Consider the following 24,330-nt stretch of genomic DNA (forward strand, 5'->3'; position numbering starts at 1 on the left):
GCAACCGCAGCCATCAGAGGTTGGCATGATTCAATGGTGAGCGCAGAATAATGTTTGATGCGGTATGGGGCTGGTTTGGGGCCAACAGGTATTGGGAGATAGCAGAGCATGCTGAATTTGTAAGTAATTTTTTCCACCCACACACTGACACTGATTTCTGAGTCCTTGTTGTGCATTATGTCCCAAGCGCCACTCACACCGACTGAGAAGGCTGCAGTAATGCAAGCAGCTAAGTTGAAAAGCAAGAATCAACTCACGACTTCAGCGCGTATGTTTTTTTTCGCCTCATTTGCGTTCATTGACTGATCTGTGCAGGCCCAGTCTGACAAGCCAAGAGTGATGCGCTGAAAAATCAAGGTACGTGTGGCTTTGTCCAATGGAATTATTCAACACTACTGACAGAGTTGAATCACAGTTTGGATGTCAGAGAAGAATCCATGCAAGCGTGCAGCATCTAACATTGCTGAGCCCGACGTACCCAAGCAGGCACAAATTCGTGAGTGTCTACTTTTGATTCCATGAGATTGATATATCTATGAACACAGGAAACAAATCGCCTCCTCCAGTCAATTGGAGACTGGAACAGGAGAGCGGTGCTCCATGGAGCGCAGCACAGCTTTTTGACTCTGACTCCAAGTCAGATAACTTCAAGCCTGATGGGAGCAATGTAGTGGAAATGAGTCAGACAACAAACTTGAGGAATCGGATGAAGATATTCAGGGACTTGATTCGAAGAAGCTCAAGGCTACCCTTGACTATGAGGTATGTCATCGATACAGTCACCTATGATTGAAAATTCCTTGACTGAGTTCATAGCGGCCTCTATTTGCGCCACACGACAAAACCAACGGTGGCACTATTAGTGTTAACTCCCATTCTTGGGCGAATAGTTCTACCTCATCGATGAGGTCAATTGCAAATACACCATCAGATTCTGATAACAATGGCCTCGGCGAGGATAAGGGTCTGACCAGCAAGAACTTATCTGGGCCTCGCTACCGTCCTTTGAAGCAGAAAGTCACAGTAAGACGAATGAACAAGGGGCATTGAAAGGAGGTAAATGCCTTCAGAAAAGAGAACAAGAGGTGCAATAGTGTCCTGGCTGTTGACTGACTCGGAGATTTGCTCACAGCACTTATTTATTTAGAAACCAACTTGGTGCACACCTGAGGTTGACCATACCATCAGTGATGGACCACCTGCGGATGAACAACTTGAAGTGACCGTGAAGTCTGTTCGTTCATGTGAGGATGACTGGCCTGCTCATTGTCATATTGTGTACAGTGATTCAGGCAAGGTCAATCTAACAGATCAGCAAGCTCACATTCAAGACATGATCCGCGCATCAATTACTTGCCTTCACAAACATCTCTTGTTCAAAAATGCATACCCGGAACTACAGCAACGGAGAAAGCTGATGGCTGACATCCTTATGTCGTGTACCAAGGATGGTGAGGAGTTTGATGCAGTGAGAAAACGCCTTGCAAAGGACCCTAAGTATGTGCATGCATTATCATCAGTGGTGCATTTTTGTCGTATTCGGTTTCAGTTTATTAACTACCATCTTAACTTGCAGCCCAAAGGTCGGATTGGGAGCATCCACAGGAACGTTCGAAAGGCAGCACAAGCGCATGTGGCCAGCCACTATCAGCTAATGAAAGGTGCCGATGAGAGGGTTGCAGAGCTTCTTAAAAACAATGCTTACATCTATCCTGTCAATACAAAGGTTTGTACTATGCTGATATCAGCTGTCACTGTCGGTGTTGATGCTGCATTACAGGGGGATCTTATTTGAACCAAACCTTTTCAAGCGCCCGCGATTTTGGACACTATCGAAGACACTTTCTTCAGAGATGAGCTCACAGTGGGACTAAAGTGGCACAATGATTTAACATTGACACTGGAGGATCATCATGACGAGGTGGAGTTACCCGTTGCAATGGTGGCTCTTGCTAGCGCCGCGGTGTGTTTCAATGTTTGTGGCTTTGTGATAGATATTGATGGATCTATCATGCTATTAAAGGTGTGTTCGGTGAATCTTATGCAGTATTCCTCCGAGAAATACGACCGCAACTTCAACTCGGAGATGTATGGTGGAATTTACCAAACACTGGTCCAGGCAATAGTGTCATATTTAAGCATCAAGGTATGTGATAAGACACACGCCTTGATGCACAATGTGTGTAGTTCCTTGACATCTGTAGCTTGATGCTTCATGAAGCATCAAGCCTTGTGTCTCTGCGCTGAAGCTTCATGCTTTCCCACAACACTTTGTTTAACCTTTTTTGGGCAGGTATGCCCCTTCCCTGCTTCTTTGCATCTCTGCACTGAAGCTTCACGCTTTCCCACAACATTTCAGATCTCTGATTTCACCATTTTTGGCAGGTACACTCCTTTACACCCCCTCCCGGCTTCTCACTTCCATTTCCCCCCTTCTCGACCCATCTAGCCCATCAATTTGATGGTGAGGATCGAGATTGCTTGCAAGTGTACTTATCATGTGATTTTTCTCACTAAGTCTGTGATGCCAAATGAGGCTTCGAGCAAGATTCACCAGTGCACCTCAAAATTTCACTAAGTTCCATCTATTAGTATGTACAAGTGTGTATGCAGTTACAAGTGCTGTGCGCATGAAATTTTCACTTTTGAACATTAAAAATTTTATTGTTTGACCGGTCAATACATAGTATAGTCGTGAACGCGGATCCTTTGGAATTGAAATCTATTGTTTGATCTATCTGTATGTAGTTGTTGAAGCCCAAGTCAAAGGCCGAGCAGGAGATGTCAAAGTGAGACATTGCAAGCGCTAATCGATTGAGGAACTTACAACCAAGTGACGTCGGTCACAGAATCTCATAAGTCGTCATTTATTTCCTATGCTACAGCTTATTACTTATCACTATGCTAACTACCTTAAAACTACAAGTTGTCAGACCGAACATCTCAGTCCGTTTCCCGAGACTGAGATGTGAGTTGAAGTTCCCGCTTTACGTTACAACTAGAACTAACAGATACTTAGATATATTCTCTTATCAGGTACTACTATACTTATTACCGAGTCCGTTTCCCAAGACTGAGATATATATTCTCTTATCAGCTCACCTTTCTCGCTCCCTCTAAGCCTCTCATCACTAGAGTAGTTGGGAACGCGGACCCTTGACGTTTGCTCTATCTGTCCCGAAGTGTCCATGCGCACAGCAATTCAAAGCATGGTTAAGTGCTATTAAGTAAGTCACATGCACAATGTGATATACTTTCCAGCAATTTATCGCTACTTTCCAATGGCAATTATTGCTTACTCTCAACAGCTCAAGCCGCAGCTTACTACTGCACAACAACAATGTGGAGGAGAGAGAATATGGGCAGATGGCTTGCTAACGACGTCACGAAAAGGTGTGTGTTTTTGTTCTGCATTTATTTACACTACTGACAAGTTCTTTTATGTCCTTCCATACCTTCCCTAACCTCTCCTTCGTGCACTCATTCCCGCACATCGGCGCATGTCATCTGCATTTGCTGGCATTTGTATTTGTCTGTGATCGTCCCTGCTCATCTGTGCTTGTCTGCACTTGCCTCTGCTGTCCTGTGCACGTTGGCGGCTGGCGACCGTGCTTTTGCTCATCCTGCACTCATCTGTATTCGTTCGCACACTCTGGTTGCGTCTTTTTTCTATCTATTGGTGCTTGTGCACATTTACTTTTTGGCGCTTCCTTCATTTTTGCGTGTATGCACACATTTTCGCTTGTCTGTATCTGGCATCTTGTGCAATAGGTATGATTTTTCGATTTCTCAACATTTATAACTTTAACTGATCATGTGTCCATGCTCCTTGCCTATCTGCTGATATTTGTGCATGCTGGGCCCGAGCCCCAGCTTTCGGCTGGCTTGGGCTCACAGCTCAGGCTTGAAATATGGCGAGCCCAAGCCCCCTCTAGGCTGAGCCTAAGCTGGAGCTTTGAGCCCAAGCTGGGCCGGAACATCACTAGGTTCAAGTCTCAGGCGTGCGCTAACCGATGGGCTGAAGAGGTTGAGCTCCTGCAAGAGGAGATGCGCCATGTAGCCAACTTTCTTTCCCAGCATCCAGGGCGGTGGGAGGAGCAGGCATCCAGGAGATGTGGAGTGTCGTTCTGGCTCTTCTCCAGTCCCCGTCACCTGCTGTGTAATCCCCTGTGTCATAGTAGAGCTTTTGTATGTTTTCTATCTGTAGTACATGTTAACTAAATATGGCAATGTTCATATTGTTGGTTCCTAGTACCGTGAACGGTGGAGAGGCACCAAGCACCAACACCGAAGAAGCACCAACAACGGAATCGGGCACTGAGATCAGGAACTGAGATCTCTGATATCAGTGGTGGCCTTATGTCAGCCTTGTCTCTAGCTTGATGCTTGAAAGCTGAGGGTTTAGTAGGGCGGGCAGCACTCTCTGGTTTGATGCTTCATTGTCAAAGGTTTAGAGTCTTTTATGCTTCAAGGTCTGTGTCTAATCTGATACTTTTAAGCTTCAATACTACAGGTACAGGTGACTGGTCGGCATGTTGAACGGCATTTTTCAGGCCAGCGAGCGAAAATTTCACGTCCTCATGCATGGCTTATACAAATCTGTCTAGTGAGTTCTAGCCCTGGCGTCACCAGCAGTTGTCTGATTGTACCATGTTATAGTGGGTCAAAGCGCAAGACTGACGAGCCTGGCGCCGCTGAGAGTCTCATGTTTCTTGATATCGAGGGTATGGCGGATGAATGATAATTATTGTGCATTCTATTGCATCTTGATTCGATATCTAATAGAATTTGCTTGATATAATTGGATTGGATTGGGAAAGCGACCTGAAAATTCTGTTCTGACTTTTGCAAATTGAGATCCTATTTGCGAAAATTTGAAAGGGACTAAAATAATTGATCCAATAGTCAAATTCATCGAGTTGTCGCAAATTTGTGCAAGTTAGATCGCATTTTATCCAATTTGAGAACAAGGTTTTCCCTGATGCAGGCGTTTCACCATTGCATCTACGATGATGAAGTTCATCGATGACCGAAACCATGATCCCCATGATCGACTCCAGCTCATGCTCAAACTAATGAGCGAACTTCTACCAGGAACGGGGGTGTGCAAGCTATACGGCTGTATCATCTCCATGTGCATCAACCCCACTCTGGCATATCTGCACTTGCAGACCCTCTGCCAATGTCACAAATATCGAAACCTCTTGGCCCTAGTCAGGGAAGGGATGTCGAGAGAGTGCTGGTGCAGCTGCGATCTTCAATCTTAATGCTGCCAAGTCATGGGGAACGTCCACCAAGGAGCTGAACCATAACTCTGCATTGGTTGCCTATCAAACTACCTTGAGATTTCTGGATCAGCATGTTACTCTTTGGTCGTCATCATTACGCCACTTCGATGTTGTCAGGGAGGCCACTTCTCCCATTGCCATGGATGCTTTCTTGTGCAGTGTTCGTTGTGGTGCATTGATGACTGCTGTATAACCAGTGGAGCAAGGTTGTGCAGTATTCTGGACCCAGTTGGTGCGCTTTCGCACACCGCTCGATGAACTTTCTGTGTCCGGTGACACCGGCACAACCTCGGAGGAAGAGTTCAAGTGGCTGAGCTTCTGCATTTTTAACGCATTCAATCAGTCTACTAAAGACCAGCCCCTGGAAATCCAGTAACTGAGCATGCAATGGGATGAAATTGTCGCACACAAGACTCCTTTTTAACGCAAACACCACTCATGTCACGTCAAAACTCGCAGCAGAGCTTGCTGCAGGGGCTTGCTGGAAAATTAAAGGTACCGTCGTTACTCCAAGTCAAATCTCCAGGTTGACTTTCAAAATCGCTAAACATCACTTACGCCGCCGCATTTGCATATTTGAAATCACAGCAGATTTTGCCACAGACCCATGCGCTTTGGAATGTTCGGAATCACATACCATTTCCTATCATCCCAAGCCCATCTTCGCGTCATAACCCCAACCTACGAATCGTGGTCAAAGGAAGACCTCATCGCGCTTTCCAAACAGCTAGAAACAACTACAATGGACATGACTAAGTTGATTCCATCCCAACCTCAAACCAATTCATCTCTCATCCCACCCAAAACACCACAAGATCACAATCAAGTTCTGTTACTCAGGTTATTATTCAAGAGTCTGGGCGAGGCAGCTGGGAAATTTGCACAAAAGTAAGCATATTGATCAAATCCGTGACGAACTGCATACTGTGTGATCAACCACTGTGCCAACGCGACTCACTGTTGCGATATCCTCAGTCTCATGCCGGGCGGCACCACCTATCGTCTGCAGGACCTCCATCAGAAGGCTGTTGGTACAAGGTGGTCATGAGGTTGAGTTCCGGAAGCAAAGCAAATGGGTCATACTCACCAACCATTTACATTTCAAACCTGCACAGCATTTATTTAAATGCCCACGGTTGAAGTGGCAAAGGTCGCCTGAATTTAGGCATTGTGCACCAACAGACATAGATGTTGTCAAAGCAGCGACAACAACTAGGAGGAATGAGAAATGCATGGCTTGTGCTAGGTAATATGAGATGCGTCAAAGGGGATCTCGAATGATAGCTCTGACACCGCCAGTAGGAAGACGGCTTGCTTTTAAGTCCTAGAAATTGTTTTTTTTTGCGAACTACTTGGCAGTTCTATCAGAATTGATGCGCCTGGCAGACTTCAGGCAGAGAGTATAGGCAGAACCACTGTCAGTCTGTAGAGTCAGTGGATGAACAAGCAGGAACATCTGAACTGCCGATCATTTGTAGCCTTGTCTTAGTTCACACTAAGCGGCATCCCGAACCAGGACCACGGACACCAGTGCTGCCACGGTCCGGTCCAGAACCATGGTTCGAACCGGACTTTTGGTCCGGTTCTCTGTGGTTCGGTCCGTGGTTCTCTCACCAGCCAGAACTGGACCAAAAATCGGTTCTCGGTTCTAGGTCATCCCGAATGGTTCCAAACTGTCGACTTCGCCATCATTTGCTTCAACGTTGTCGTCATCTGGTCCATCGATCTTCGGGATTTGCACTACCTTCGACTTTGGCCAGGATTTGTTTTATCAGGCTGCCTTTAGCCTTTTTCAAGATGAGTACTAACTAATTCAACTCTGAAGTGTCTCATCAACTGACATATGTTTAACTACATCTTCCTAGGCAGCTATGATCCTCCACAGGCTTTTTGCTGTCACTGATCTCCTAGGAGACCAGTATTCTGTGGTGCACAGATGTCTTCTCCCTGCCCTGTGTACAAAAAAAGGTCATGACGACGAAACTGTGAGTTGTCTCTCTGAAAATGTCAGACTCCTGTGCTCTCAATGCTGATGGCACCCTCAAGGACACTTCCGATATCACGTTCTACAACGATCCTGACGACAATGTGCCCTTGCCACCAGTCCCATCAAACGATCCTGACAATAATGTGCCCTCAACGGAACCCAAGAAAAACACCTTCTCAGTTCTACTCAAGACTGGACATACACCAGCAACTGTCACTGCAGGCTCTCAGTGCTCTGGCCGCCCTTCAAAGCCCTCAGCTTGCATCCGTGATGCTGACAATGTTGCTTCATCCTCAGGCACAAGGAAGTGTGGACGCGCTATAGGACACAGCTCAGCACTGACATGGTACTTCCTTGCTCTGCCATTCCACGGCAATATGCGCTCGACCCCCCCGCTCTATCCGACTCCTTGCTGATCGTGATCCCGCTCATACGCATTCAAGCCGCTTGCGCAAGCGAATCAGCCGATGATGAATCAACGCGCATCATCGGTTGGTTGCGCGCGTATTTTGCCCCTCTAGCTCACAGATACTCAGACGAACCCCATATCCATCCATCCTTGTTCACTGGTGTGTAGTATATTCCTCTTTGGTCTATTTGACAAAATACAGTACCTTTACCTCTCAAACTCCCCTATTACGTCGCCCTAAGCAGCTCGGACCAGCTTACTCTCAAATATCCCCATACATGTCACGGATGATCGACCGCATGTCCTGTGTATATCTCTAGCGAACCGCGAGGTAGCCCGGGCATCCCAAGTGATGATTATCTCCATTACTTACCTAGTAGTCGATTTTGTACTTAAGGAGCGCCCACCCATTGTTGCAATGCTGTTAATTCTCACTCAGAAGCCGTGTCTTTTGTGTTCCATTCCTTTCTGATCTCATTCCCGTGTCTGTCCCCACGTTCTCCTTGAAACCTCTGTTCTTCATCAACTACCTCGGTCGGCCGCACTCACTTGCACACCGCATAGCAGTCGGTAGAAATTATAGTTGATCAGCTTCGTGGGTGACTGTTCATGCTGAATATATATTGGATTGGCTGCTCTTTGACTTGTTGTCGTGCCCCTCGTATTTTATACTGAGGCAGCAATTCGGTTTGCTTTGTTCTGCTTCCCCTGGGTCGAACTAAACATTATAGGCTCACTACTCAAATCGGCCGTTATCGTGCTGAGGTTGTAGTGGAATTCGCTCCTTACAGCGCATTATCTAGTGCTACAGAGCACCCAGCATCTAAAAAAGTCACTATGTGATTCATATCACCTGTGCACTCTGATGATGAAGATATGGCTCATGAAGATCTCCCTTCGGCTGCTCCTGATCCAGGAGAATCATCCTCTGACGAGCTGATCCCCCAGCTTGATGATGATGATGACGAGGCTGATGAAGGCAAGTCAGTGAGTCAAACTGTATGTTATATCTTAATCATTGTCTTCCTTCACTGACACTTGCATTTAGGTCTCAAAAGTGATCGTACAGCAGACATCTGGACCATATTCACTCGTATCCCCAAGGGATGGGTCTGTATGCTGTGCAAGTAAGTTTTTCATTTGGTTTTAATTTTAATTCAATTTTGATTTTGGATAAGGGACGCTGGTGAACCAGCACACAAGCATACATTTCGCAGAGGCACCTCAATGCTATGAACGCACATTGTTTGCCACAGATGGACCCATTTTCAAGTGTACAAGTGCTGACGCAATCCAGAGTGGCCTCAAGAATGTGGAGAAATACCACAAGAAGACCAGCAACTCAGACATGTATTTCATCTGTCTGGGTAAGTAGCGTTTTTTTCTTGAGTGCCATTTCTAATGTACCTACAGTTCTGGACCCTAACTTCAAGTTGGCATATGTTGAGACCTGTTGGACTGATGAAAAGGTTGCGAGCGGGAGAGCTCATTTTGAAGCTGTGGTAAGTCTTATTTTTTCAATGTATTCTACCAGCAGCTGATAATTATGTACATTGTAGTTCGATAAGTATCACAAGGCTCCCCCGCTGCCATCTACCACAAAACAAGCTGGCGTGCCACCAAAAGCACCAGTACTGCAAGCCGTTCGGAATGGCCAGTCCTGGATGCGTGATGCTGTCATGGCACATCAAGCCACAGAACTTCACATGCATGATCCCCATCACAAACTCACCTCGTATCTTAGTTTGCCATTAGAAGAGACAGATGATGTCGTGGTGTGGTGGGGGGTAAGTTGTTTTTTATTGACACATTCTCAACTGACATCATTCATTAGCTACACTCGCTACAGTATCCGACACTCGCTTGTATTGCCCACGATTATCTACCGATTCAAGGTAGTGCAGTTCCCTCTGAATGTGCTTTCTCTAGCAGGGGAATCACATCAACCTTGTGCCGCAATGCACTCACATCATCCACCTGCTCTGCTCTAAAGTTAATGAAGGCTGCTTACTGTAATGGACATCTTTCGGCAGCTACAGAGGCAGAGGAGTATGTGCAAATTTTATTAGACTAGTTACTCAATGTGTAGCTACTATTTCGTCAATTTTTTTTTGCTGTCCCTATAGAAAAATTTACAGTTCAGTTCAAGTTTGGACTGCAAAAAAAACCGAACCGGACCTTTGAGAACAGTTCTCGATGGTCCGGTTCTTGGTTCTTGTTGAAGACCCTCTGAACTGGACCAAACTGGACCATGGCAGCACTAGCGGACACCATACCGGGTCATTGCATTCAACAGCATCGACGCCGCCCAATGGCATCACCCAAGGACTCAACTTCAAATCAAAAACCCTTAAGAAATCTCAAACATATACAAGACACTAAATTTCATGGAATATGGCACCAGGAAAAGCACCTGACAAAAAGAGCCCAAAAGGCCATTCAGGCCATTCAGGCCTACCAGCCACCCACAGCTCCAACACTGCAAGAGGCCCCCTGTCTCAAGAAGATATCAAAGTCTTTCCAGGTGCCATGAAGGACACTAATTCAGCCGAGAAGTATTTAGCCGGTGCATTATTACATCAAGCTGATGAACCACTTAGTGATGTGCTGGGCCTGGCTTCAGAGGGCTCGGGCCTGGTAAAAACACAGGCCAGGCCCATCAAGAGGGCTTTGGCCTGGGCCAGGGCCTGCCGGCTATCATCAGTGAACCAGTGGACAAATTAGAAAGACATATATAACAATATATAGTACATAACGACCAGCATCAGCATAATTCTGCTATGGATCATCACATGGTCTTGTTTGACCTTATAAAGGAAAGGAGAGTTCCTGATTTTCTTACACAAGTTTGGGATCAGGAAGAGACACTCACACGACTCAAACTCAAACTTGAAGGAAAGGCGGAGCAGAAGTTAATGACGAGCCTAGAGAGGCGACAACTAGCAAGTTGGAAGGACATATTGATCACTTCGAAGCTAAGAGTAAACATCAGTAAGAGAAAGACAAGGTGTCCGTCAAGTGAGTGAGAGTGAATTTAAGTCCTGCAAAGCTAATAGTCAAGCTAGAAGAATCATAGCTGTCAGGTCAGAAGTAACCTTGGATATTTCAAAGCTAAGAGTGATCAGTCAGCATCTTCCAAAGAATGGCCGCTTGTCCAACAAATGAGCGAAAGCAATTATAACTACTGCTTTAAGTATTTATGCCATCTACTTGATGTCCGTCAGTCTTAGGACAATTTTCCGACTAACAATGAAGGACAGCATCTTCCAGAGAACAGCAATGTGTTCAATTGGTGAGCGAGAGTAAATATACCTGCTGCTTTGAATTTTGACGCTATCTACTTTATAATATCTAATGATTGTCCTGCTATATTTCAGTTGGGAATCTGTGCGAAAAAGCCATACCTTGCCAGCAATCGGGATGTGTTTGCCAAGTGAACTTACAAGAAATTTAAGTGTTCAAGCTTGATTCCTATCAATTATGGGACAGTTTTCCATGTCAGAGCAAAAGCCAGTAGCTTCCAGGCAATAGTTGTATGTCCTCCGAGTGACTGATGGCACATGTATGTATTGATCTTGATTTTTTTGCCATCTCTTTCAGATGTCTAACAACCGCCCGCTGTGCCTCACTTACCATTCAACAAGCATACAGCACATTGCCCTGAGGATCAGCGCAATTGCATGTCTTCGTGCACTGCAAGAGAACTTCTTGATGGGGGCATTTAGGACCTTGATGGTTTAGGTTCTTGATCCAGTGACAAGTGACTTCAAAGCTAATGTGTCTGTCAATAGTCTGAGATTGCCACGACCACAACACATTTCCTCACAAGTAACTGACGATGCATGTGTGTGTTGTTTCTGACTTTTCCGCCATCTCTTTCAGATGTCTAACAACTGCCTGCTGTGCCTCACTTACCATTCAACAAGCATACGGCGCATTGCCCCGTGGATCAGCGCAATCGCATGCCTTCACGCACCGCAAGAGAACTTCTTGATGGAGGCATTTGGGGCCTTGGTGGTTTAGGTTCTTAATCCAGTGACAAGGGACTTCAAAGTTAATGTGTCTGTTGATTGTGTGAGATGACCATGATTGCAATGCATTTCCTACAGGCAGACTGTTGAAACCAAGTAGGCGGATCCATGATTTGGGGCTGAAGTTGTGCTGTCAGCGATTGGACTAAGAATCACAGACGCCCTCATGAACGCATTGTATTTCCTGCATTCAGCTTTTTGAAACCAAGCAGATGGATGCATGATTTGAGCCTTAGCTCGTGTGATCAGCAAAAAGACTAGAAGCTGCAAACCTCGCCATAGTCGTGTTGCATTTCCTACATTCAACATTTTGAAACCAAGCAAGTGGATGCACAACTCAAGGTTTAACTTGTGCTATCAGCGAAAAGACTAGAAACTGCAGACATTGCCACAGTTGCTTTGTATTTCCTATGAAGTTCAGCCTTTTGAAACCAAGCGGGTGGATCCAGGATGACTGTTGCCCTTGTTAAGCCATTCGTGAGGTCTGAAGTTGCCACTCATAAGAGGGTGTATGGCACCAAACAAGGTTTCATGGAATCATTATGACATTGAAAGTAAACTACTTGGTAAAATTACTTGGTAAGAGGGCTGGTGATTGAAAACAGTGCAATAGACTATGATAGGTACTTAAGGTGAATCAAAAGCAGCGTCGTCACTGATGTGTTCTCTGCCTTGCGAGAGCATTTACTGACATGTTAGCCTTTGCTGTGTCGCTAAGCTCATTACGGTGATCATCAGTAAACCACAATGGTCTGTACAGAGCTGTACAGTTCACCAGAGCCACAGCTTGGTCCCACTGTCACAGATAGGCCCATCTCTGTACAGCTATGTACAGAGCTTCCCAGAGCTCCACAGTAGCCCTCTAGTTACACAGAACCTTCCCAAACATATTAGAAATCGCTTTTTTCATTTTTATATTAACTCAAGTCAAACATGTGAAATTAAATTTAAACAAATGGATTGCAAAAGAAGCAACTACTCTATTGGACTCATCAATACAAACAGTGAGTCAGGATGTGAGATAATCAAAGTGCAAGAGTGCGAGAGAATGGGTCGTCATCATAGTTATAGTCGTTCGTCAGTTGTCATGTTGTTGTTGTGTCGTGTTGTTGAGTCGCTGTCGTTGTTGTGATAGTGCTGTCATAAAGACAAGTTGTTAGTAATGTATATATAAATGAAAATGAAAAAATGCACCTATTGTGCGCAGCCGCGAACTGAACAAGCGCAAACACAAAACAAGCATGAAAATACTAGTAAGTAATGTACATACATACATACATACATAAAAAAACACACCTTTGAGTGGCGAGAAAGATGGGCAAGAGATGGGGCATGACGGGGCATGAGAGATGGGTGAGAGATGGGGCAAGAAGACAGGTGAGAGATGGGGCATGAGAGATGGGCGAGACAGGGCATGAGAGACGGGCTGAGAGATGGGGTGAGAGATCACATAGGGTGAGAGAGATGGCATGTCGCATGGGGCGAGAGATGGGGCACGAGAGACAGGCAAGAAACAGGGCACAGGAACACAAGAGACAGGGTATACGAGCACGAGAGACAGCACGAGAGGAGAGGGCTGCGAGGCTCATCAGTGCTGGGGAATGGATCAACTAAGGTCGAAGTAGTTCATGCCGAGTCTGCAGACTGTGACGAGAGAGTGGGAGAGGGTGGTTAAGGTAAATATAAGCAAGCAGTAATAAGAAAATAAAGAAAATAAAAGACTTACTTGAAGGATGGCAGTGGTGCAGGTAGAAGTTAAGAGTCGAAGTGTAGAACAAAGACTTCTGAAATTTTTGACAAGTTGAACAATGACTCACATCAGCATTGCCAAGTTCTGTGAGGTTCTGTGGTGTTGTGAGAGCTGTGAAAATTAGCAAACACTGTGCAAGGTTTAGTAGTTTACTGATGATGCCTTCCAAAAACTTTCCTAAAAAAGAAAACAAGAGTTCAGCTGAGGCTGGTCAGCAATGTAAATGACGCTCCTAGTCCACCACTCAAGGAGCCTGTCAACCCTGCAGCAGGCTTCACAGGCTGGGAGGCCATTCAAAGAAGTCCACAATGGTTTGCCAGAATTGAACATAATTGAAGTCCCCATCAACGGACCTCCAAGACATAACAGAAGAAATTGCGAATCACACCTGCCGTGAAGTGGTCATCATTTATCACCACTCCAACTAAAGGTATGACTTACTTGACATGCGACGTATGTGATTTGACGAGGTGTGACTTTTCTCATCTTGATGATTTGCGCTACGTGTTTCTTGACTTTGATTCCGGAGGAAGACTTCTTAGCACGTCTATTGTTTCAGATGATGTCTGCACCATCACCATCGCCTTCAACGTCCTTTGCTGATGAGGGCGACATGAATACAGCTTTGTAAGCCTAACAAGAACAAGTGAGCTTGCTGTCAGGCCATGAGTCCAGTGCAACAAACCTGAAGAAGGATTTTGCCCTTAAATAAGCCCTCCTCTAGATCATCCAGATTGGCGGCATACTTGTCATACAAGTAGGCTGGAAAAGAGAGGTCTGTAACAACATAGCCCTCTGAACGATCTCGAATGCCTGCCCTTACACAGGTGAACAATGAGCGTTTCTCTGCTGAATCAGGCTGCGCGACTTATGCCAGGTTGTTCCAATCAATCTCAGCTGGGCAGAGCAACCTGCTGCATGCATTGTTGGTGAATCCATGAGAATGTTTATCCTCAGGGTCGACCGGGGGATCAGGCTTGAATTCACGATTGATCCATTCAGAAATGAGAGTCTTGAGCTTGGAGGTATCGTCTCCTCGAGCACCGTCAGCGCCCTGCTGAAGCTAATAAAGACTCAGACAGAAACAAGTGTCATTGATGTTGGTAAAGTGTACCATTTTTATCATGTGCGAATACTCGTCATAATCCAACTCGCAGCCCTTCTTATGAAACCAAGGTAAGGTTTGCGTAAGGGCGACGTACCCTATTTGCATTCGATCTTGTCTACATAAGCTGGTTGGTATCATGTGTGATCCAAAAGCGAAAAACTTACTCCAGAGTAGCATCCTCATCCTATTGCTCTTCAGTCACACCTTCTGTCATTTTCGGCAATGAGGTCCTCAACATTGTCAAACAGAGCGACAATGCAGTCTGAGTGCTCATTCTTGAGACATATAGTAGTTTGTTTTCCTGATAGGTGGTGAGAAAAGCTCAATGCAAGCAAAGGGGTTTATACTTTTCTTTTACTGCCCGCCCTGCCACAAGAGTCTTGAGCTGCTCCTCAAGTTGAGCAATTCTCCTTTTCTGCTGAGCCTGCACAGAAGTTGTGGCTTTGGACTGCCATTGAAGACTGCCCTCATCCTGTCAGTCCTTGGGGTGCGATGGGCTGCCTGCATCCTGCTGGTCCTCGACGTGCGACATGCTGCCCTCGACGAGTGACATAGAGCCAGGGAGATGAGATGATGCAGAGAAGACAGAGTGAAGCAGCCAATGGAGGAAGAGAAGGGGTGAGATGAGGAACATAATCAGCCAGGTCATATCTTATATGCTCGTCGGCACTAGCACTATTTTCCTAAAAAAAGCATGTCTCTGCCGGGATTACCATAAGAGATTGAGTAACTTGAACAAATGCCTATCTGGGAAAATGTCAAGGTTAGGGATAGCCGGTACTTCTGAAAATAGAAAATAGGCCTGGTATAGTCTGCAAGACTGGATTGGATATGCAGTGGTTGCACAGGAGTTGCAGTTAGTGGGTGCACAGAAGGGCATTCTCCACGACGGGGGATAGAACTAGCTCCTGGTGCGTTATGTTAGCTGCAGGTCTACTAAATGGTGTACCACAGAAAGAATTCAGTATCTGTTGTCTCCATGCAAGGCACCTTCCCTGAAGCCGTCCTTGGGAGTATATCGCCCACCATACGACATACTTCTTTAGCTGCACCCAAATGGGAAAATCAGTCAGATAAACTGGAAAGCCAGGTCTAGCAAAAATGGGCGAACTCCGAGCTGAATCTAGTCCTGTGAGATTAGACGTGCAGTGGTTGCAGTAGTACAGGTGTCACTGGAACACAAGCTTTCTCTGCAGGGAGAATCATAAGGCTAGGGCTAGCAGGTGACGGGCCGGGCCTGCTTTAGTATGATCATATGCATATGCCGCTGTGACCAGTCAACTGTGTTCCTAGTGGTTGGCATTCTGTTGAGATTAGTTTGGCTGCAAGGGTGAGACCTACCGTTTCTGCTTCAGTACACTGTGTGTTCTTTGTCAGTTCCCAAATGGTATCTCAGAGTTCTCAGCTGAGCTCCTGCTCAAAAGAGGATAGCGGCAGCCCCAAATTTTCCATCTGAACCTGAGCCATCACTGTAAACCTGGATCTGGTCCAACTGTTAGGTGGACATGTTCATTCTTTGCTTCATCGCGGTTGTCAGCGATGTGGGTCTTGTAAGGACATTTGGATGATGGTGAGCAGCGCGCTGGTATGAGCGTTTCGATCTGGTGTAGGATGATGGCAAAAGAAAGAGTGAGGTGGTGCAGTGATGAGCAGTGGGAGGAGACATAGCGTCTAGCTGTGCGTCTGTGTTATGACCAACGTCCCTTAACCTAACTAGTAGGTGTCTGGAGATCGGATCACACCACAGGACTCGTCTGAGAAGGGATAAAGCAAGGATAGATTGAGAGGGAACGTCTAGGCCTACGATGACGTAAGAACGAAGAGGTTAAGTCTAAGGAGTACTACTGACTACTACCTAGACTATATACTATACTTGGGTCGGAGATATCTGAGTATGAAAGGTTGTGATATATCTATATATGGTCATAACATTGCACCTAGGGTATAGGGCTTACTATCAACCAATCAACTACAAGAAAGGGAAAAGGGTTCATAGGGGTATCGGTGATTAAGCAGGGTTCTCAGGGTACTGCTTCTCTTCAGGGTGGACGGAGATTAAGAAGGGTGAGAGAGTTCTGTGACAAGAAGTCTCGAGCGGTGATTAAGGATCTCGATAAGAGATAGGATCTGGAGATGTATCGGGTACAATCGGATCTAGGGGTTCTCCAGGGTCTTCAGTAATGAGCATGCTTCTCTATGAGTGGTGCTTCTGTGATAGGGGTTCAGGGTTTAGTTGTGACTGTGCAACAGGTTCCAATGTAAGGGGTTCGGTGAATGACAGAGGTAACTCTTAACATGTCATGTGTGGGAAGTGAAGGTCTGTGATGTGAAAGGATGATGACTCTTCGAGAGATGACTCATAAAGGACTCTTGGTTATGGTTCGATCATAGAGGCGTGTAGATGCTTATGATGTAACCCATTGCCTAATCGTAGGACTTCTAAGGATGTGATGAGTGTCGGATGTCTAGGGTTACAGATATAGATGGATGACATCGATGTAGTATAGATGTGAAGTGAAGATAGTGATCGTTAATCGGTTATCCATCTTATCTTATCAGGGATCTATTTAATCTAATCTTATCGGATAAGGTGACTTAGGGTTTGATAATCGAAATTTAGATGCAGTTGGTAACATTCATTACAGTCTGACTGGTTGAGTTGGTACCACCTATTAGTCACAACACTGCGATGACATTGGCCAAGTATGCGTGGTCAAATAGCCTAAACATGGTGCAATTGGTTTAATTTGGAGACCAGGAAACCAAAGCAGAGCTTCTTCAGTCTTTGAAAGAGGAGATATATGTGATGACTCACAATCAGTCAGCAATATTGCAGATTTGGAGACTTCCGAGTTGCCATCAAAGTGTTTGCACGAATCGGTAGGACTGGTAAAGCAAGAAATATTTTAACTGATGCTGGTCCCACTGATCAACAAAAGAGCCTGAACCGTATATGTAAATATATGCTGCCTGAAGCATATATTCATATATATGTCGCAATGTAAGACCTTGTGTACAAGTTGCGCATGTCTTAAAGCTAAATCACAGCACGCACGCTCATGTAAGCTTCACAAGGCCTTACATGCTTCAGGCTCTTTTGTTGATTGGCAGATGCAGTGCTCATCAGTAATGCAGGAATCTGTCTGAGTCCATTCGCTGAGTTCTTGACGATGCCCCATGTTATATCATGATGGGAACGTACCCGACAAGTAAACTTGGATGGCTCCTTTTACATGCATATGGTCTGACTAGGGGAGATTATTGAGAAATAAGATTGCTGATCTGACCATAGTAACTATCCAAGTAATGCTAATGTACATTGTAAATGTGGAAAGTAGTTTACAATAACATCATGACTAGGCTGATCACTTACATATGTCTCTCAATGTAGCCAAGATGCGTAGAGTGTACTCCTTCCACCGAGCCAACAGCTCTTGGTACAGGACAATCTGCGTATCTATGTAATCACTGAACGAGTCATACACAGGTTTGAAATCTGTGACACCAAACTTGAATTCCTGCCCTGTCAAACACTCCTGCAGGGCGCACTTCACAGCTGCAGACGCTGTACAAAACAAGCTCTTGAGAGTTGGATCTGTTACATATGGGAGGTAGTCCAGTTCCACCTGGGCTTCCCAATAAGTAAGCCTTAATATAGTTGTTGATTACGTGCTGTACTTACTAATGTTTGGCTTGTTTGCTGTAAAACTCAACACCAGCATTAAGTCCTGTCTCAGATCACCTGGAACCTTCAGCTATTTGTGTATGCTACCTATGTAAGTAGCTCAGCACTGTCCGCCGCCTATACTGCCCGGATTCGTCATCCCGACACACCTGCCAATACGCCTAACTTTCCAAACTGGGGGAGGTAACACTCCCATGCCCCTTGCTCTTGCCCACCACCACCAACAACCACCAACAACCACCAACAACATCCACCCTCACCATACAGACACCGTCCTCGTCTTTCTAGGACTATTTGCAATGTCAGCACCAGCTTTTCTCTCCTTGGATCGTCTTCTCAGCCCCATATCACCTTCTGGATGCCACCCACTGTGCTGGTGGCGCCAACTACTGCCCATGATGCGCCCGTTTGCAAAGAGGATCACAGGCCTGTCGAAAGCAGCCGTCAAGCATTCCTTTTGACACTCTGTCCAGAGTATCTACTGCCCATTGGGCCATTATGTGCCCATTTGTGAGGAGGATCACAGACCTGTAGAAAGTGGCCGTCAAGCATTCCTCTTCGACGTGCATGCAAGGTATGGTGACTTTGATCTATATGACTCGGATATCCTTCTTATTATTAGGTCAAAGACAGCCATCACGCTCGGATGCCTACCCCAGTCCAGTCTGATGAAAATTTTCATTATAGTAGATAGACACAAATTTCCAGTTGGCAGACTTGTTTTTGGGCGAGACGAAGCTAACCTTTCATTCCCTGGACAGCAATCCCTGGACAGCAAATCCCTCCATAAATTCCTCTACACCTTCAGTAGCGAAGGCAATACCACAGAGAGGAAGGTCAGTAGACCCAGGTGTTGCGTAGAGCATTGCCTCAGTGCCAGTATGACTCTTCAAGTTGTTCAACTATATACTATGTCAGCAAGAAAAAATAAGACACATCAAGGACTCACCTTGCTCTCGATAGCCTTCAGTGTCTGGGTGACATCAATAATCTTCGACTTGGTCAAAATTCAGACGCCTGAGGTTTTTGTCTCCTTGTATTCACCATACTTGAGCAGAAGCTGAGACTTCTCCGCTTTGGTGAGGTCCTGATACTCTTCATGGTGATCCTTGACAATTTCACGCAAGATGTCCTTGCCCATCACACCTTAACACCATCACACAGTCAGTAAACTTCTTTTGGTGTGATTCAAAATGTACGTACTGTTTGCTTTGTTCTCTTGATATTTCTTCCAGCAGAAGGCATTCCAAGCACTCAACTTGGAATGCTTGAACCTCATCATCCCACGTCCTATGCACAAGTCATTCTGGACGTGATGGAAGCTTTTGTGATGGGAGGATGCAATTGTCTTCACCGTCTCATCAAGACCATTCCATGAATCCTGAAGGGCCAACTTGAAGTGACGGGAATTGTCATGACGTCGGAATTGTAAGGGCAGCACGAGCCTCCTTACTGAGAGTGACTCTGGGGCGATGGGTAGGTTGTGCCTAGACACGCTTGCGCATCTGTATTGTGAGGGAGACAGGGAGCTGTTGACTTGAATATTGTACCTGTTAGCAAAGAGTTTATATGTGGCCAGCATGATATTTCACATAGCACACAAGAGATATATTGATAGAACACTAGTAACTTGGAAAAGTCGGACAATTCAGTCCAAAGACCAGAAAAAGATATAAAACAAGTATAGTGCACACATGCAAACTTAAATGCCAAGAAAAATAAAAATTTGCATGAGGGGCTGAAGACAGTGGCTAAACAATGATCAAATAATTAGCTTTTGAAAAATTTTAAACAACACACCATACCTTAGCACCTACAAACATTAATTGGCTACTGTCAAGATCTGAATGGAGCGCTTTACTCAGGTTCGCGGCCTGCTCATAAGTCAGATCCCATTTTGGAGATCGAAGAGCAACTTCCCAGTGGCTGCTACAAATGGAGCTGATGAGCTCATGTAGCTTTAGAAGCACCTTGTCATCCAGACCAAACCGATCAAGCATGGCATCAGTATGAGGACCTATGCTAAGCAAAGGGGGCCCAGTATTCAGGAGGAACACATCAGCAGGGCAGCACTGACGAATGTTGTCCTTGCGAGGTGAAGCACTAACAGACATTGTGTTGGAGACACCCTTTTTTGCCAGGGCTTGTCCCATCTGGACAGCAGCTGAGACCGACTTGTCACTGACTTCAAAATCCTGTGCAAACTGCTTTGTAGGACGAGGGGAACACTGGATCCATGCACCAGTAGCTACAGTTGGCCCAGGTAAAAATATCAGTCCAGAGAAATTCACCTGGCTTACAGCATCTAAAAAACAAGCATCTAAATGACATGGCTGCATCTAGATAAGAAAGACTTACAGTGCTGAGGAGGGATAATGCCTTCAATACGGCAACATTGTGAAAAACGCTGCAGATGGGGAATTACAAACTCCTTGCCAACAGCCTGCACCAAAGCTGATACATCTCCCCCAATGTGTTCTAGCACTTCACGATATTCACGTGGCGTGATGTAAAGATCAATGGTATACTGTTCTGGAGAGTGTGATTCTAGGGCTTCAGAACCAGCGCAGCGCATGAGGATGGAAATCCCGCCATCAAGTTGGTCTTGCATTGCAAGCTATCAACAATTTATATTAGTCTACCAAGAGAGATTATAATGAAAAGAAGAACTGACTGCATCAAACACATCTTGCAGTGCTGCATCAGCAAATGCTTCCTGCGTGATGGTTGGTTCATCTGATGAAGTGTACGAGTTGAAAGCAATGTGCGACGGATGAAGGCCGCCAGGTTTTCAAGTATGGAAGTGAGTACCATCAATGTGAGCATTGTGTCTGAGTATTGCACGGGCTGCTGCTTGTCGCTCTGCATTACTGAACCCTCACGAAAACGAGCTTGAGTGTATTGCCGCCAAGCTAGACAGTGAGAATCGAGGTTGAAGCAGCACTTGCCCGGGAGAAATGGCCTCTTCAATGGATGCTGTTTGCAATTGATTGTTTTGTTTTGCAGGGATGGGAGATGGGGAACGGACAGAACGAACCATGGTTAAGGAGTTGAGTTGAGATGGAAGGATGGTTAAGGTAACGAAAATGAGGCATCACAGGCAACCGATTATGAACATGATAAGAGAACCACTGGCACTGGCAGTTATCAAGCGCAAATCAGAACATCTACGTGAATAGTAGTAGTATATGATGTGCAGAAGGGTGATTGAACACTGAAAGAACGAGTATATACAATTATCAAGGACAAGTCAGATAGATCCAGGTGACCAGTAGTAGAGAGCCCAATATAATTGAATGTCGAAACGAGTTTGTTATGTCTAAGCTCCTAGACCACGAACATCCAAACCATCACGTCCTATGTCTTCCATTCAACTACAGACTGTATTCCTGTTGCGCAAACCAACCTGCATATCTCTATCTCCCCTATTCAACTACAAACTGTATTCTTGCCATGCAAATCAACCGTTTCTCTCGATTCATACCGTTTATCATAGAATAAGAGTCAGGCTACTATTATTATAGAAAACACTATAGACAAACTACTGGTACAAAGCGCAAATCAGAACGTGTTCAAAGTAGTGGTAGCATTCAGTCTGTGACAGAGGCCAAAAAATGAGCAAAATCTTCTACAGTCTGTGCTTCTTCCTCATGCTCGAAAATATGTCCATCACCCTGTTCAGACGCTAAGATATCTAAGGCAGCTGTCTCTGACTCTGCCAGGTCAATGCTTGCACGGATAACAGCCGGTATGTCTGCACATTTGGGGGTATAAATACTAGTTGAAATGATTAAGAGTGGTGGAGACGTACCATGGCTAGTGGACTCATAAGTTGGAATACTGTTGAGCTGCACATCAATTCCTCTTGTCCTGGAAAAGTTCGGTTGCGATGCAATTTGATCCAGTCTAAAAAGATGCACTGCGTTGATGGCAGCGCGTGTTTGCCATTGGCGTTGCAGCTCAAGTCCAACAGGTTGATTCAATGCGAGAAGAACATTGATGGTAGCGTTTACCATAAGTTCTTCATCGTGGATAGCGGTGCGCAACCAACAAATCTCGACATTCAATTGCTCAATCTCTTCACGAGCACGTTGAATCTTGAAGTACTTCACCATAGCTTTGTGGTGAGCAGGTTTAGTCCAATCCAAAGTGCAGATGTCAGAACGTGATTGACGCAAAAGATCGAACTCACCAAGGAAGCTGTATTCCACAATGTCTTTCCAAGTTAGCTGTGGTCATGGAGGGATCAGAGCAACAGCCTGAGTGTTGTATTGGCTGAGCGCATTATGAATCACCTCCGAATGACATTGTAGAGCTTTGCTGATCTGTTGGCATAGTTTGTAGCCTAGTTCAGAAAACATTAAGTGCTAATGCGCCCATTACTAAATGACAAACTTACCTGTCCCTGAAAGTGAGAGCTTTGAGAGCTCAAACAAACGCATAACGACAAGCCATTCTAGATTATCAAGTGCCATGTGATAGTTCAAAAGTGAGGTTTCTTGGCAGAAATGATTATATTGATCACTTCCGATCTCCCACCGTTTGTCAATGCCCAGTTGAACTTCCCAATGCGAAGCCATTGCTTCCGCATTTTGGAGCCTGGAATATGATCTGTAAACACGCACCCGAGCTTGATTCAGGGCGACATGCATGTCCGCAAAGCTACCGACATGAATATTGACCAGCGACCAATTAGCTGCCTTGCGCGCTAAGTTCCATTCTACTCTGTTAATTATTGAGGCATCAAATCAGTACAAATTTGGTTAATGACTTACTGTCGCTCAGCAACCTCATCGAGAGCTTGAATATACCAAATGCTGACTTGATCCTTGAGTGGCAGCTCTTTCAGCCCATCCAGGTATGAGGGCTCCTGCTCATGAAAATGAAGGAAATCTGTATCTGAAAGGTTAAGCACGCCTTTGAGGGCGGTAAGTTCAGCAGTAAGAGTTTGAACAGCCGTTAGAGCCTCTCAGTAATGATTGCATAAAAATGTACCTATACATTAATCTAGATTCAGCTCTGAATGACGGTATCAAAAATAAACTTACTAAGGGCTGAATACTTGTCCTCGTCCCAAAAGGAGAAGTGCTGCTCGATGGCCTGATGTTGGTGAAATGGACTAGCATGGCAAGTGCTACGAGCAAGCTCATTTGATGAAGAAAAGACATGTTCACAGCCTTCACCCTCTGTGTGGCCGGTACCATCTATGTAGAATGGGTGCCAGTCAATCTGACATCTTCAGGTTACGAGCATGGCCGTGAAACACCGCAACCATCATCCATAAATTGAGTGCGCAAGCGCCTGGACCCAGGCTACTGTTGTTGAGTGTTTTAGAGAATGCGCAACCGATATCATATGTGACACCCCCATTCTTGCCATAAACGTCAAGCAGACAATTTATAATAACTAATGGGTATTTCGCGCTTAAGATTCAGTCAGCAAGGATGACAATATTGAAACAAGATACATACAGTTCACCACTTTGCACCACATCACAAGCTAAAAGAATAATGCGGTGGCGACAGGCTGCAAAAAGATTCCAGATTTGTCAAAGATTGAGAACATCCATTTACATTGCTCGGGACCAGCATTTCCCCAGCAGTCAACACAATGAAATGATGCCGATGCTGATGCCGACGGCACAACATCTTCCCAATCATCATTCTAGTCAAAATGGTCAGGTTTGTATTGTAACATAAGCCAACCTTACCACTTGTGTCTGAGCGCCGTTCTTGAATTTATCTACCTCTGCTCGACTAAGCCAGTAGTCAGAACGATAGGTGCGTGAATCATCATGTGGAGATGTGCCGTATATAGATGATGACTGTCATATACCTGATCCGACCGCTCCAATATTGATATCCGCTCCACTTTCTGACCCCCCCCCACTCCATCCATCCTCCACTCCATCCAATCACAAATCCACATTCCACCCCTACACTTCCACTCAACCGCTCAACCAGTCCCCTTCCATAACCTCTCCATTCAACTGGACCTCTTTCCCCTTTTAGATATATACTTTCCCCTTTGGTACATAGACCCTTACTTCCGGATCACTGGTAATTCCTATTA

At 45.3% G+C, this 24,330-nt stretch overlaps 6 protein-coding genes across 6 annotated transcripts; 2 read left to right on the top strand and 4 right to left on the bottom strand.

The window, feature by feature from the left end:
- Positions 1-177: 177 nt before the first annotated feature.
- EDB91DRAFT_1082096 (uncharacterized protein) lies at positions 178-2,247 on the top strand (the record flags this gene model as incomplete). The annotated part of the gene is made up of 12 exons (XM_041315450.1): positions 178-268; positions 331-357; positions 416-496; positions 546-636; positions 672-762; positions 817-1,023; positions 1,148-1,230; positions 1,285-1,501; positions 1,577-1,726; positions 1,907-2,023; positions 2,048-2,146; positions 2,188-2,247. 12 exons carry the CDS (start codon positions 178-180, stop codon positions 2,245-2,247), a joined length of 1,314 nt encoding a protein of 437 aa, XP_041177078.1.
- A 5,045-nt stretch (positions 2,248-7,292) lies between these two features.
- Positions 7,293-7,852, top strand: EDB91DRAFT_1248446 (uncharacterized protein; the record flags this gene model as incomplete). Its single annotated transcript, XM_041322937.1, has 2 exons — positions 7,293-7,504; positions 7,573-7,852. The coding sequence occupies 2 exons, from the start codon at positions 7,293-7,295 to the stop codon at positions 7,850-7,852; spliced, it is 492 nt and encodes a 163-aa protein (XP_041177079.1).
- Positions 7,853-14,020: 6,168 nt separating this feature from the next.
- On the bottom strand, positions 14,021-15,222 carry EDB91DRAFT_1082099 (uncharacterized protein; the record flags this gene model as incomplete). The annotated part of the gene is made up of 7 exons (XM_041315451.1): positions 14,021-14,098; positions 14,151-14,283; positions 14,377-14,528; positions 14,580-14,688; positions 14,778-14,848; positions 14,932-14,997; positions 15,097-15,222. 7 exons carry the CDS (start codon positions 15,220-15,222, stop codon positions 14,021-14,023), a joined length of 735 nt encoding a protein of 244 aa, XP_041177080.1.
- Positions 15,223-17,868: 2,646 nt separating this feature from the next.
- EDB91DRAFT_1082100 (uncharacterized protein) lies at positions 17,869-21,298 on the bottom strand (the record flags this gene model as incomplete). Its single annotated transcript, XM_041315452.1, has 17 exons — positions 17,869-17,882; positions 17,947-18,138; positions 18,408-18,548; positions 18,628-18,686; positions 18,787-18,848; positions 18,913-18,923; positions 19,002-19,025; positions 19,061-19,160; positions 19,208-19,231; positions 19,274-19,404; positions 19,462-19,808; positions 20,059-20,275; positions 20,336-20,506; positions 20,617-20,875; positions 20,933-20,974; positions 21,070-21,234; positions 21,296-21,298. 17 exons carry the CDS (start codon positions 21,296-21,298, stop codon positions 17,869-17,871), a joined length of 1,962 nt encoding a protein of 653 aa, XP_041177081.1.
- Positions 21,299-22,130: 832 nt separating this feature from the next.
- Positions 22,131-22,400, bottom strand: EDB91DRAFT_1026749 (uncharacterized protein; the record flags this gene model as incomplete). Its single annotated transcript, XM_041312648.1, has 1 exon — positions 22,131-22,400. A coding segment is annotated over one exon (270 nt), but the record flags the coding sequence as incomplete, so codon positions are not given.
- A 240-nt stretch (positions 22,401-22,640) lies between these two features.
- On the bottom strand, positions 22,641-23,462 carry EDB91DRAFT_1237349 (uncharacterized protein; the record flags this gene model as incomplete). Its single annotated transcript, XM_041321577.1, has 4 exons — positions 22,641-22,983; positions 23,034-23,226; positions 23,307-23,358; positions 23,379-23,462. 4 exons carry the CDS (start codon positions 23,460-23,462, stop codon positions 22,641-22,643), a joined length of 672 nt encoding a protein of 223 aa, XP_041177083.1.
- Between the last annotated feature and the right edge of the window lie 868 nt (positions 23,463-24,330).

Source organism: Suillus paluster (assembly GCF_016628075.1).
Source record: "Suillus paluster strain FC165 chromosome Unknown EDB91scaffold_26, whole genome shotgun sequence".
NCBI classification, from domain to species: Eukaryota; Fungi; Basidiomycota; class Agaricomycetes; order Boletales; family Suillaceae; genus Suillus; species Suillus paluster.